This window comes from Leptonychotes weddellii, chromosome 4, assembly GCF_054177405.1.
Source record: "Leptonychotes weddellii isolate Sample4059 chromosome 4, ASM5417740v2, whole genome shotgun sequence".
Classification (NCBI taxonomy): Eukaryota; Metazoa; Chordata; class Mammalia; order Carnivora; family Phocidae; genus Leptonychotes; species Leptonychotes weddellii.
In genome coordinates, this window is record NC_138372.1 from 38,795,241 (window position 1) to 38,806,204 (window position 10,964).

General features: G+C 37.8%; 1 protein-coding gene across 2 annotated transcripts in view; it reads left to right on the forward strand.

Moving 5' to 3' along the window:
* Nucleotides 1-10,964, forward strand: part of SCP2 (sterol carrier protein 2) — a 76,883-nt gene that overhangs the window by 16,392 nt on the left and 49,527 nt on the right. For both annotated transcript variants that reach the window (XM_081816957.1, XM_081816956.1), the window contains exon 6: nucleotides 10,014-10,121. In XM_081816957.1, coding sequence (XP_081673083.1) covers nucleotides 10,014-10,121 — 108 coding nt within the window. The remainder of the gene's footprint in view (nucleotides 1-10,013; nucleotides 10,122-10,964) is intronic.

A 10,964-nucleotide genomic window follows, 5' to 3' on the forward strand; every position in this document is an offset into this window, starting at 1 on the left:
AGTGAATGTAAGCTATCTTGATACTAGACTTTTTAGAACAGGTAGTCTTGGACAATACCAACACTGAGATAACAGATTATACAAATAATTTGTATTATGTAAATCAGGGGTACTTATTATGAACCATTAAGTAAAAAAAAAAAGGATAAAAATTACATAGGTAATTCCAAATATTTCATATTGTGTTTGAATAAATACTTGCAGAAAGGAAAATGGAAAAACTGGTTGTTGAGATCTGGAGGATTTTTTTTCTTTTCATTTCCAAAGTGGTTGTATTATTTTTCATTAATATCAGTAGTGTATGAGAGTTTTAGTTGCTTCACATCCTCACCAACAGTTTTAAACATCTCAGCCACTGAAAAGAGTATTGTGTGTCCTGCAGCAATCAGATAAGAAAAAGAAATAAAAGACATCCAGATTGGTAAGGAAGAAGTGAAATTGTCACTATTTGCAAGTGACATGATACTATATATAGAATACTCTAAAGATCCCACTAAAGAAAAACTATTAGAACTGATAAATGAATTCAGGAAAGTTGCAGGATACAAAATTAATATACAGAAATCTGTTGCATTTCTATACCCTCATAATGAAGTAGCAGAAATAGAAATTAAGGAAACAATTCCATTTAAATTATACCAAAAAGAATAAAATACCTAGGAATAAATTTAACCAAGGAGATGAAAGTGTTTTATACTCTGAAAACTGTAAGACATAGATGAAAGAAATTGAAGATGACACAAACAACTGAAGAGATATACCATGCTCATGGATTGGAAGAATTAATATTGTCAAAATATTCATACTACCTGAAGAAATCTATAGATCCAATGCAATCCTTATCAAAATACCACTAGTGTTTTTCACAGAACTAGAACAGATATTCCTAAAATTTGTATAGAACCACAAAAGACTCCAAATAGCCAAAACAGTCTTGAGAAAGAAGAACAAAGCTGGAGGTATCACAGTCTCAGATTTCAAGATATACTACAAAGTTATAGTAATCAAAGCAGTATGGTATTGGCAGAAAAATAGGCATATAGATCACTGAACAGGAGAGCCCAGAAATAAACTCACACTTGTATGGTCAATTAATCTACAACAAAGGAGGCAAGCCTATATAATGGGAAGAGACAGTTTCTTAGATAAGTAGTGCTGGGAAAACTGAACCACTGTCTTATACCATACACAGAAATAAACTCAAAATGGATTAAAGACCTAAAGTTGAGACCTGAAACCATAAATCTTTTAAAAGAAAACAAAGGCAGTAATCTCTTGGACACATTAGCCTTAGCAATATTTTTATGGATATGTCTCCTCAGGGAAGAGAAACAAAAGCAACAATAAACTATTGAGACTATACCACAATTAAGCAAAGGGAACCATCAACAAAACAAAATGGCAACTTCTGGATGGGAGAATATATTTGCAAATGATATATCTGATAAGGGGTTAAATATCCAAAATATATAAAGAACTTATACAACTCAACATCAAAACCCCCAAATAATCCAATCGAAAAATGAGCAGAGGACCTGAATAAACATTTTTCCAAAGAAAACATGCAGATGGCCAACAGATACATAAAAAGATGCTGAACATCAGTAATCATCAGGGAAATGCAAATTAAAATCACAATTAGTCAAAATAGCAAATATCAAAAAGATAAAAAATAAGTGTTGGCAAGGATGTAGAGAAAAGGGAACACTCATGCACTTTTGATAGGAATGTAAATTGGTACAATCACTGTGGAGACAGTATGGAAGTTCCTCAAAAAATTAAAAAATAGAAATATCATACAATTCAGTAATTCCACTACTAGATGTTTATCCAAAGAAAGCAAAAACACTAATTTGAAAAGATATTTGCACCCCATGTTTATTGCAGTGTTAGTTACTACAGCCACAATATGGGAGCAACCTGTGTCCATCAATAGATGACTGGATAAAGATGCAGGGTGTGTGTGTGTGTGTGTGTGCGCACGTGTGCGCGTGTGCGTGGGGGTGTGTGTGGGGGGAGGGGGTTTCTGTGTATATAAACACAATGGAATATTACTCAGCCATAAAAAAAGAATGAGATCTTGCCATTTGTGACAACATGGATAGATGTAGAGGGTATTATGCTAAATAAAATAAGTCAGACAGAGAAAGTCTGTAGTTTTCTTCTTTCCCTGGTTTTGGTATTAAAGTTATGCTGGTCTCAGAAAACAAATTGAGCAGTGACCATTCATTCTGTATTTTCTGAAAAAGTTTGTGTAAGATTAGTGTTAGTTCTTCCTTGACTGTTTCATAGAATTTACCAGTATAATCAAGTGCTTTTCAGGTTTCTTTTTGGGAAAGTTTTTGATAAGTGAAAATTGGCTAATAGAGATGGGCCTATTCAGATTTTCTGTTTCTTCCAGGGTCTATCAATTTTTGTAAGTTATATTTTTAAAGAAATTTACCCATTTCATTGTTGTCAAATTTATTGGCGAAATTTGCGCAAAGTATTCTTTTATTATTTTAATGTCTATAGGGTCTATGGTGATAACTTCTTTTTTATTCCTTGTATTGGTGATTGGTGTTCTTTTTCCTTTTTTTTCTTGATCTGTCTAGCTAGATATTTGTCAGTTTTGTTGAGCTTTAACAAGATTCAGCTTTGGCTTTGTTAATTTTCTTTATTGTCTATTTTTCCATTTCATTGATTTCTGCTCTTTTTTTTCCTTCCTTTAACTTACTTTGGGTTTACTTTGGTTTTCTTCTTTTAAGTTTCTTACAGGAGAACCTTAGGTCATTTATTTTAGATCTTTCTCCTTTTCTCATATAAGTATTTAAAGCTGTATGCTTTCCTCTAAGTAGTATTTTAGCTACCTTCTATAAAATTTAATATATTTCATCATTATTCAGCTCAAAATATACTTTTTTTTTTTAAAGATTTTATTTATTTATTCATGAGAGACAGAGAGAGAGAGGCAGAGGGAGAAGCAGGCTCCCAAGGAGCAGGGAGCCCGATGTGGGACTCGATCCCAGGACCCTGGGATCATAACCTGAGCCGAAGGCAGACACTTAACCATCTGAGCCACCCAGGTGCCCCAAAATATACTTTTTAAAGATTTTATTTATCAGAGAAAGAGAGAGCACAAGCAGGGGGAGCGGCAGGCAGAGGGAGAAGCAGGCTCCCCGCTGAGCAAGGAGCCCATCATGAAACTCGATCCCAGGACCCTGGAATTATGACTCAGCCCAAGGCAGATGCTTAACCAACTGAGCCACCCAGGCATCCCCAGTTCAAAACATTTTTAATGTTCTTATAATTTTGTCTTTGACCTGTAAATTATTTAGAAGTGTGCTATTTAGGGACGCCTGGGTGGCTCAGTCGTTAAGCGTCTGCCTTTGGCTCAGGTCATGATCCCAGGGTGCTGGGATCGAGTCCCACATCGGGCTCCTTGCTCAGTGAGGAGCCTGCTTCTCTCTCTCCCTCTGCTGCTCCCCCTGCTTATGCTCTCTCTCTCTGACAAATAAATAAAAATCAAATGCATTTAAAAAAAAAAAAGAAGAAGAAGTGTGCTATTTAATATCCAGGTATTTGGAATTTTCCTGGGTATCTTACTGTTATTGCTCTCTAATTTAATTCTGCTGTGGTCAGAGAATACACTTTGATTTTGATCCTTTCAGATTTATTGAATTTTATCTAATGGCTCAGCATATGGTATATATTATTGGTGAATTTATCTATAAATATGCACTTGGAAAATAATGCAGATTCTGCAGTTATTAGATGTAGTGTTCTAAACATGTCAATTAAATTGAGATGATTGATAGGATTTTCAGATCTATGTCTCTAGTGATTTATTTGTTTTGCTCTATCAGTTACTGGGAGGAGTATTAAAATCTCTTCTATTAATTGTTGAATTGTCTCTTTCCCCTTTAGTTCTGTCAATTTTTGCTTCATTTATTTTGAGGCTTTGTTATAAAGCACAAGTGCATTTATAGTTGTATGTCTTCATTTTTTCATTATGAAATATCTTACTTTATGTCTGGTTATATTCTTTGTTTAGAAGTCTCTTTTATCTGACTAAAATAGCCACTCCAGAGGCACCGGGGTGGCTTAGTCAGTTGAAGTCCAACTCTTGATTTCAACTCAGGTCATGATCTCAGGCTCTGCACTGAGCGTGGAGCCTGCTTAAGATTCTCTCTCCCTTTTCCTCTACCCTCCCCCACCCACTCTCTCTCTCAAAAAATAAATAAATAAAATAGCCACTCCAGTATTCTTCCACTTACTATTTGCATGATATATTCTTTTCTACTCTTTTGCTCTCAACTATTTATGTTATTTATCTGTTTGTATAAGGTGTATCTTTTATAGGCAAAGTGTATTGTTTTTTATCCTTTGTCAATTTCTGCCTTTTAACTGGAGTGTTTAAACCTATGCTGTCTAATACAGTAGCTATTAACTAGATGTGACCATTGAATCCTTGAAATGTGGCTAGTCCAAATTGAGATGTGTTGTGTGAAGTACACATTGGATTTTGAAGACTTAATATGAAAAATAGAATGTAAAGTATTTTATTAATAATTTTTTCATGAGGCGCCTGGATGGCTCAGTTGTTAAGCGTCTGCCTTCTTCTGCCTTCTTCTTGAAACTTCTTCTTGAACCCATCTGTAGTGAGTTTTTTATTTTAAATATTGCATTTTCAATTCTAAGATTTACATTTGGCTCATTTCATAGGTTCCATTTCTTTGCTGAGAACTCATATCTTTTTATTCATTTTTACTGTGTTTTCCTTACCTCATAGTCCAAATGGTTATTTTTGTCTTCGTCTGATAAGTCTATGATCTGGGGCTTCTCGGGTTTTGCATCTGTTGATTATTTTTTCCCTTGAGAGCTGGTCACACTTTCCTTTTCCTGGTTCTTTTCTGTATTAATTTTGGATTGTATTGGGGACAGGTGATTGTTACATTGTATAGATCTTCTAGAGAATGTTCATGTTTTTGTTTTAGCAAGCAGTCAACCCAGTTGTGTTCAGACACTTTCTGTCTTGCCTTCTGTGGGTCGCGGTTAAAGTCTCTGTTCAGTTCTCCAAGCCTTTGCTGTGCGGCTTTGGGTCTGTCCTATTCATACTTAGCTGAAGAGTGAGCCTGAGATTTGTAAGTCCATACACAGAAATAAGGGATCCTCTTCTCTGGCTCTTTCCACTGTGAGCTTACTCTTACACTCTGACCTGTATGGATTTCTTTTCCTAGTCTCTCTGGTTAGAAAGATGGGTTTTTTTTGTTTTGTTTTGTTTTGTTTTGTTTTTAAAGATTTTATTTATTTATTTGAGAGAGAGAATGAGAGAGAGAGCACATGAGAGGGGGGAGGGTCAGAGGGAGAAGCAGACTCCCCGCTGAGCAGGGAGCCCCATGCGGGACTCGATCCAGGGACTCCAGGATCATGACCTGAGCCGAAGGCAGTCGCTTAACCAACTGAGCCACCCAGGTGCCCAGAAAGATGGGGTTTTTGTTAGACTTTTAGCTACCTGTGCTGCCCTGCTGCCAGTCTGCTCCAGGACTCTGCTTACCCTTGGAGCAAAGCTGTTAAGAGAGCCTAAAAAGAGAAAACTTGAAACTCATCCTTGTGTAGCGGCTTCTCCACGTTTTAACTCCCTCCATGATTCCCCTGCTTTTGTTTACTTTTCAGAGTCTTCAGGTAGTTGTTTTTTGTATTTATCCAGTGTTTTCAGTTGTAAACAGTAGGAGACACAGGCTATAGTGAATATATGCTGCCTTAGCAGAACTGGAACCCAATTTCAAGGTTTTAAATATGTATACATTTTGACATATAATGATGATTTGTAAAATTATATCCCAATCTTAAACCACTTCCCTGATCTCTAGACTCATATGTCCAGCTGCCTAATTTTCAGAGGTTTTTGGATATCTTATGAGTATCTCAGACCTAAGTCCAAATTGAATTTCTGATGTGACCCAAACTTCTTCCTTCCTCAGTCTTCCCCATCCTACAGTTGCTCCAGTTCCTCTTTCTCTGGCGGCTCTCATTGAATCCATCTCTAAGTCCTATTGGCTATTGACTCTACCTTCTAAATATATCCAGAATATAACTGTATCTTACCACTCTTTATCACTAACAGCCTAGTCCAGACCACCATTATTTCTCATTTACATTGTTATAGTAGTCTCATAACTGGTCTGCTCCTACCAGGTCTCCTTACAGTCTATTCTCTACAATGAATCTTTAATGATCCTGTTAAAAGCATACAGCAGGGGCGGCTGGGTGGCTCAGATGGTTAAGTGTCTGCCTTCGGCTCAGGTCATGATCCCAGGGTCCTGGGATCGAGCCCCGCATCAGGCTCTCTGCTCAGCGGGAAGCCTGCTTCTCCCTCTCCCACTCCCCCTGCTTGTGTTCCCTCTCTCGCTAACTCTCTCTGTCAAATAGATAAATAAAATCTTAAAGAAAAAAAAAAAGCATACAGCAGATCAGTGTCATTCCTCTGTTCATCTCATTCAGAAATAAAAGCCAAATGTGATCTGTCCTCTTTAGTCCCCTTTCCCATCTCTCTGACTTCTACATCTCTGGCTCTTTTTTTTTTTTTTTTTTTAGTAAAGAAAAATGTAGGGACTAACACACCCTTTTAATATGTTTTTAAATATTTTTAAGGTTTAAAAAGTATTTAAAGTTTGTAATTCCTAGTAGGAAAACATTATCTGAATGAATACCCTAATGGCAAACCACTATAGAATGTTTCAGTTGCATGTGGGGCAGAGGGGTAGGGATTCTCTTCACAGCATCCCAGCTTTCTTCATCTACATCTTTGACTCTTTTACTTTGTGGCAGCTACATTGGCCTCCTTGTTCAAACACTCTAGGTTTACTCCTAGCTCAGGGCCTTTCTTCAAATACCCATAGGATTTGCTTCTTTATTCCCTTTAGGTCTTTGACCAATTGTCACCTTCTCAGTGGAAGCCTTCTCCAGTCACTTGGTTTAAAATGTGAACTCCTTACCTCTGTCTTTTTTTTTTTTTTTTAAGATTTTATTTATTTATTTGACAGAGACACAGCGAGAGAGGGAACACAAACAGGGGTAGTGGGAGAGGGAGAAGCAGGCTTCCCGTGGAGCAGGGAGCCCGATGTGGGGCTTGATCCCAGGACCCTGGAATCATGACCTGAGCCAAAGGCAGACACTTAACAACTGAGCCACCCAGGCGCCCAACTCTGTCTTTTTTGTCCCAACACTTCCTCTACCCCCTTTCCTGCCTTTTTCCCCCCTGTAGCACTTACCACCACTCTACTGTATATTTTATTTACATATTGTCTGTCTCTTCCTCACACCTCTTCTGACAATGAAGTAAATTCCATGAGAGCAGAGTTTTTGACACAGAATAGGCATAATAATTGCTTTCTATTTATTTTCTTATCTGTGGTACATAAGAGTGGTCATTATAGTACTTTTATCTCTGGATCACTTTTAGTTGATGAGCTCAAGACAACTTCCCAGTGGAATCTTCTGATATTTAATAGGATTGTATATATTATGGAAAAAAACATGCAGTGAATTATTGATTTCCTGGGGTTGATTTGTGTTCAGTCTGCTATTACTTGGTACAGTAACAATATTTAGGAGTTTTAAAAGCTGTGATGGCAGGTAGAATACCTGTTATGACCAGAGCCTTGTATCAGGTTCTATGTCAGAAACACACCAAAAAATCAAAGAATGCTGCAATAGATGGTTTTTAATCTACAACCTAGATTTAAAAGAAGTGTTAGTCGTAGGGACACCAGGCTCAGTCAGAGGAGCATGTGACTCTTGATCTTGGGGTTGTGAGTTCGAGCCCTACGTAGGGTGTAGAGGTTACTTAAAAATAGAATCTTAGGGGCACCTGGGTGGCTCAGTCATTAAGTATCTGCCTTCGGCTCAGGTCGTGATCCCAGGGTCCTGGAATCGAGCCCTGCATAGGGCTCCCTGCTCAGTGGGAAGCCTGCTTCTCCCTCTCCCACTCCCCTTGCTTGTGTTTCCTCTCCCTCTGTGTCTCTCTCTATCAAATAAATAAAATCTTAAAAAAATAAAAGATTAAAAAAAATAAAATCTTTAAAAAAAAGTATTAGTCAAAAAATTCTGTGATTAGTGTGCTTCAGTTTACCAATGGAGAAACTCTTTGTTTTTGTTTGTTTTGTTTTTTAAAAGATTTTATTTATTTGACAGAGAGAGACACAGTGAGAGAGGGAACACAAGCAGGTGGAGTGGGAGAGGGAGAAGCAGGCCTCCCGCAGAGCAGGGAGCCCGACGCGGGGCTCGATCCCAGGACCCTGGGATCCAGACCTGAGCCGAAGGCAGACGCTCAACGACTGAGCCACCCAGACGCCCCAACTCTTTGGTTTTTAAAGGCAATAAAATATTTGGTTAAGAACACAGGCTATGGAGCCAGGCTATCTGATAATTAATCCTAGATCAATCCCCTGCTGTTGCCTTGGGCTGGTTACTTAGCTATAAAATGAGAATGATACTACCTACTTCTCAGGGTTAAGAATTAAATTATGTAAATATATGGAAAATAATTAGAACAAGGCCTGACACAGAGTGAGTACTTTAAAGTTATTAGCCACCTCTAACAGCACCACAACCACCTTTATCATCCTTCTTTGGAGATTCCACTTCATTATATGTGTAGAAGAATATTTTATATAATGCATGCATTTTAATTTACTTCTTAACCACCTGGAAGAATCACCAGAGAATTGATAGGAATGTTGAAATCACCAAGCATGTAATTTTCATTTTCTTTTAAGCTTACATTTATGGTTTAACAATATTTTCAGCCACTTCCCTTCATTTCATGTCCCCTGCCCTTACCCCACCCCCTGCACCCTCCATTTACTAAGAATGTTTATATAACATATAACAGTGCAATTGAAAATGGAAATGGGGGCACCTGGGTGGTTCAGGTGGTTAAGCATCTGCCTTTGGCTCAGGTCATGATCCCAGGGTCCTGGGAATGAGGTGCCCTCCCACCCCCCCGCCCTATATCCATAGGGCTCCCTGCTCAATGGGGAGTCTGCTTCTCCCTCTGCCTCTCTGCCCCTCCCCCCTGTGCTCTTTCTCTCTCAAGTAAATAAATAAAATCTTTTTAATAAATGGAAATGAATATATTGGGCAATATTGTGGATTTTTAAAGCTGATATAATTATTTAGTTATAGTATTGTATCCAGTTTCATTCTTTAGGTATCTGAATCTCTGTTATAGTTATAGCAATTTTGGAAGCCAGAGAATTCTTAGGAACTAATAAGAGCTCTGTTTCATGCATGAAACTTTCTGAAAATATAAACCTTTATTACTCAATATTTTTTGTGTAACTTTTTTCTTTTTCAGAGAGAGAGCATGAGCAAGGGGGAAGGGGCTGGGGAAGAGGGAGAGAGAGAATCTTAAGCAGGTTCCATGCCCAGTGTGGAGCCTGATGCCGGCTCCATCTCACAACCCTGAGATCATGACATGAGCTGAAATCAAGAGTCAGCCGCTTAACCCACTGAGCCACCCAGGCACCCCTATTATGTAACTTTTAGAAGTGCTTATATCAATTTAATGTTTGAGCTGTTAAGAAATGTTTGCTATAAGAAAATCTTGGCTATATTGAAATTAAAAAACAAAACAAAACATTTCATTTGGTCCCTTGTGGTTTTTTTTTTTAAGTAGGCTCCATGCCTAGTGTGGAGCCCAATGTGGGGCTTGAACTCACAACCCTGAGATCAAGACCTGAGCTGAGATCAAGAGTCAGACACTTGGGGCACCTGGGTGGCACAGTTGGTTAAGCCTTCGGCTCAGGTCATGATCCTGGAGTCCCGGGATCGAGTCCCACATCAGGCTCTCTGCTCAGCAGGGAATCTGCTTCTCCCTCTGACCCTCCCCCCTCTCATGTGCTCTCTCTCTCATTCTCTCTCTGAAATTAAAAAAAAAAAAAAAGTGTCAGATGCTTAACTGAGCCACCCAGGCGCCCCTGGTCCAATGTTATTTTTAACCTTCATGAATATTATTTTTCCTTCTTTAGGACAAGGTGGAAGACTGGTTGATAGAGGAGATAATACTTATGGAGGAAAGTGGGTCATAAATCCTAGTGGCGGATTGATTTCAAAGGGACATCCACTGGGAGCTACAGGTAATACTACACACAGATTTCCTAATTTTTTATCATTTTTGACATAAATATGAATGGTTTAGCCATTGATTTGAATGAAAGATTGTATTCTCTGAACCTGGTAGCCAGTGCTTTAAGTGATTGTTTAGTCATAGTATTTTTAATTTTCCTTTAAGTGTAGTGCACTTCAGTAATAACTGATGAGAATTTGAATTAGTTGAAACTCTAAATTCAACAGTATGTATATTTTTAAAGTTTTATTATTTTCAAATAAGTATACAGTTTAACTTAAAATGTTTCCAAATAGAGATCTTGCTAGACCTGCTGGATAAGAATAATTTGAAATGAGCACATTATTTGTATATAGTTGTGTATGTCGTTGATGTTACATGGAAATTTTTTTTCTCTTGAGAGAGCTGGACTAAAAGTTATGAAATAAGAATTTTAGGGACGCCTGGGTGGCTCAGTCATTAAGCGTCTGCCTTCGGCTCAGGTCGTGGTCCCAGGGTCCTGGGATCGAGTCCTGCATCGGGCTCTTTGCTCAGCGGGAAGCCTACTTCTCCTTGTTGCTCCCCCTGCTTGTGTTCCTTCTCTCACTGTGTCTCTCTCTGTCAGATAAATAAATAAAATCTTTAAAAAAAAAAAGAAGAATTTTACTGTGGCTCTACTGCTGACTGGCCATTGACTGTTTTGATTAATTAGTCAATTAATCACTTTTAACTTTTAGTTTCCTTAATTGTAAAATGAAATTGTACAAAGAAGTTTATAAAATAACTTAGCACTAAAATCTGGGATTTATTGTTATGAAGATAGGTGAGCTTTGTATTTTTTTCATATTGTCTTATATATTAATTAATAAAAAAA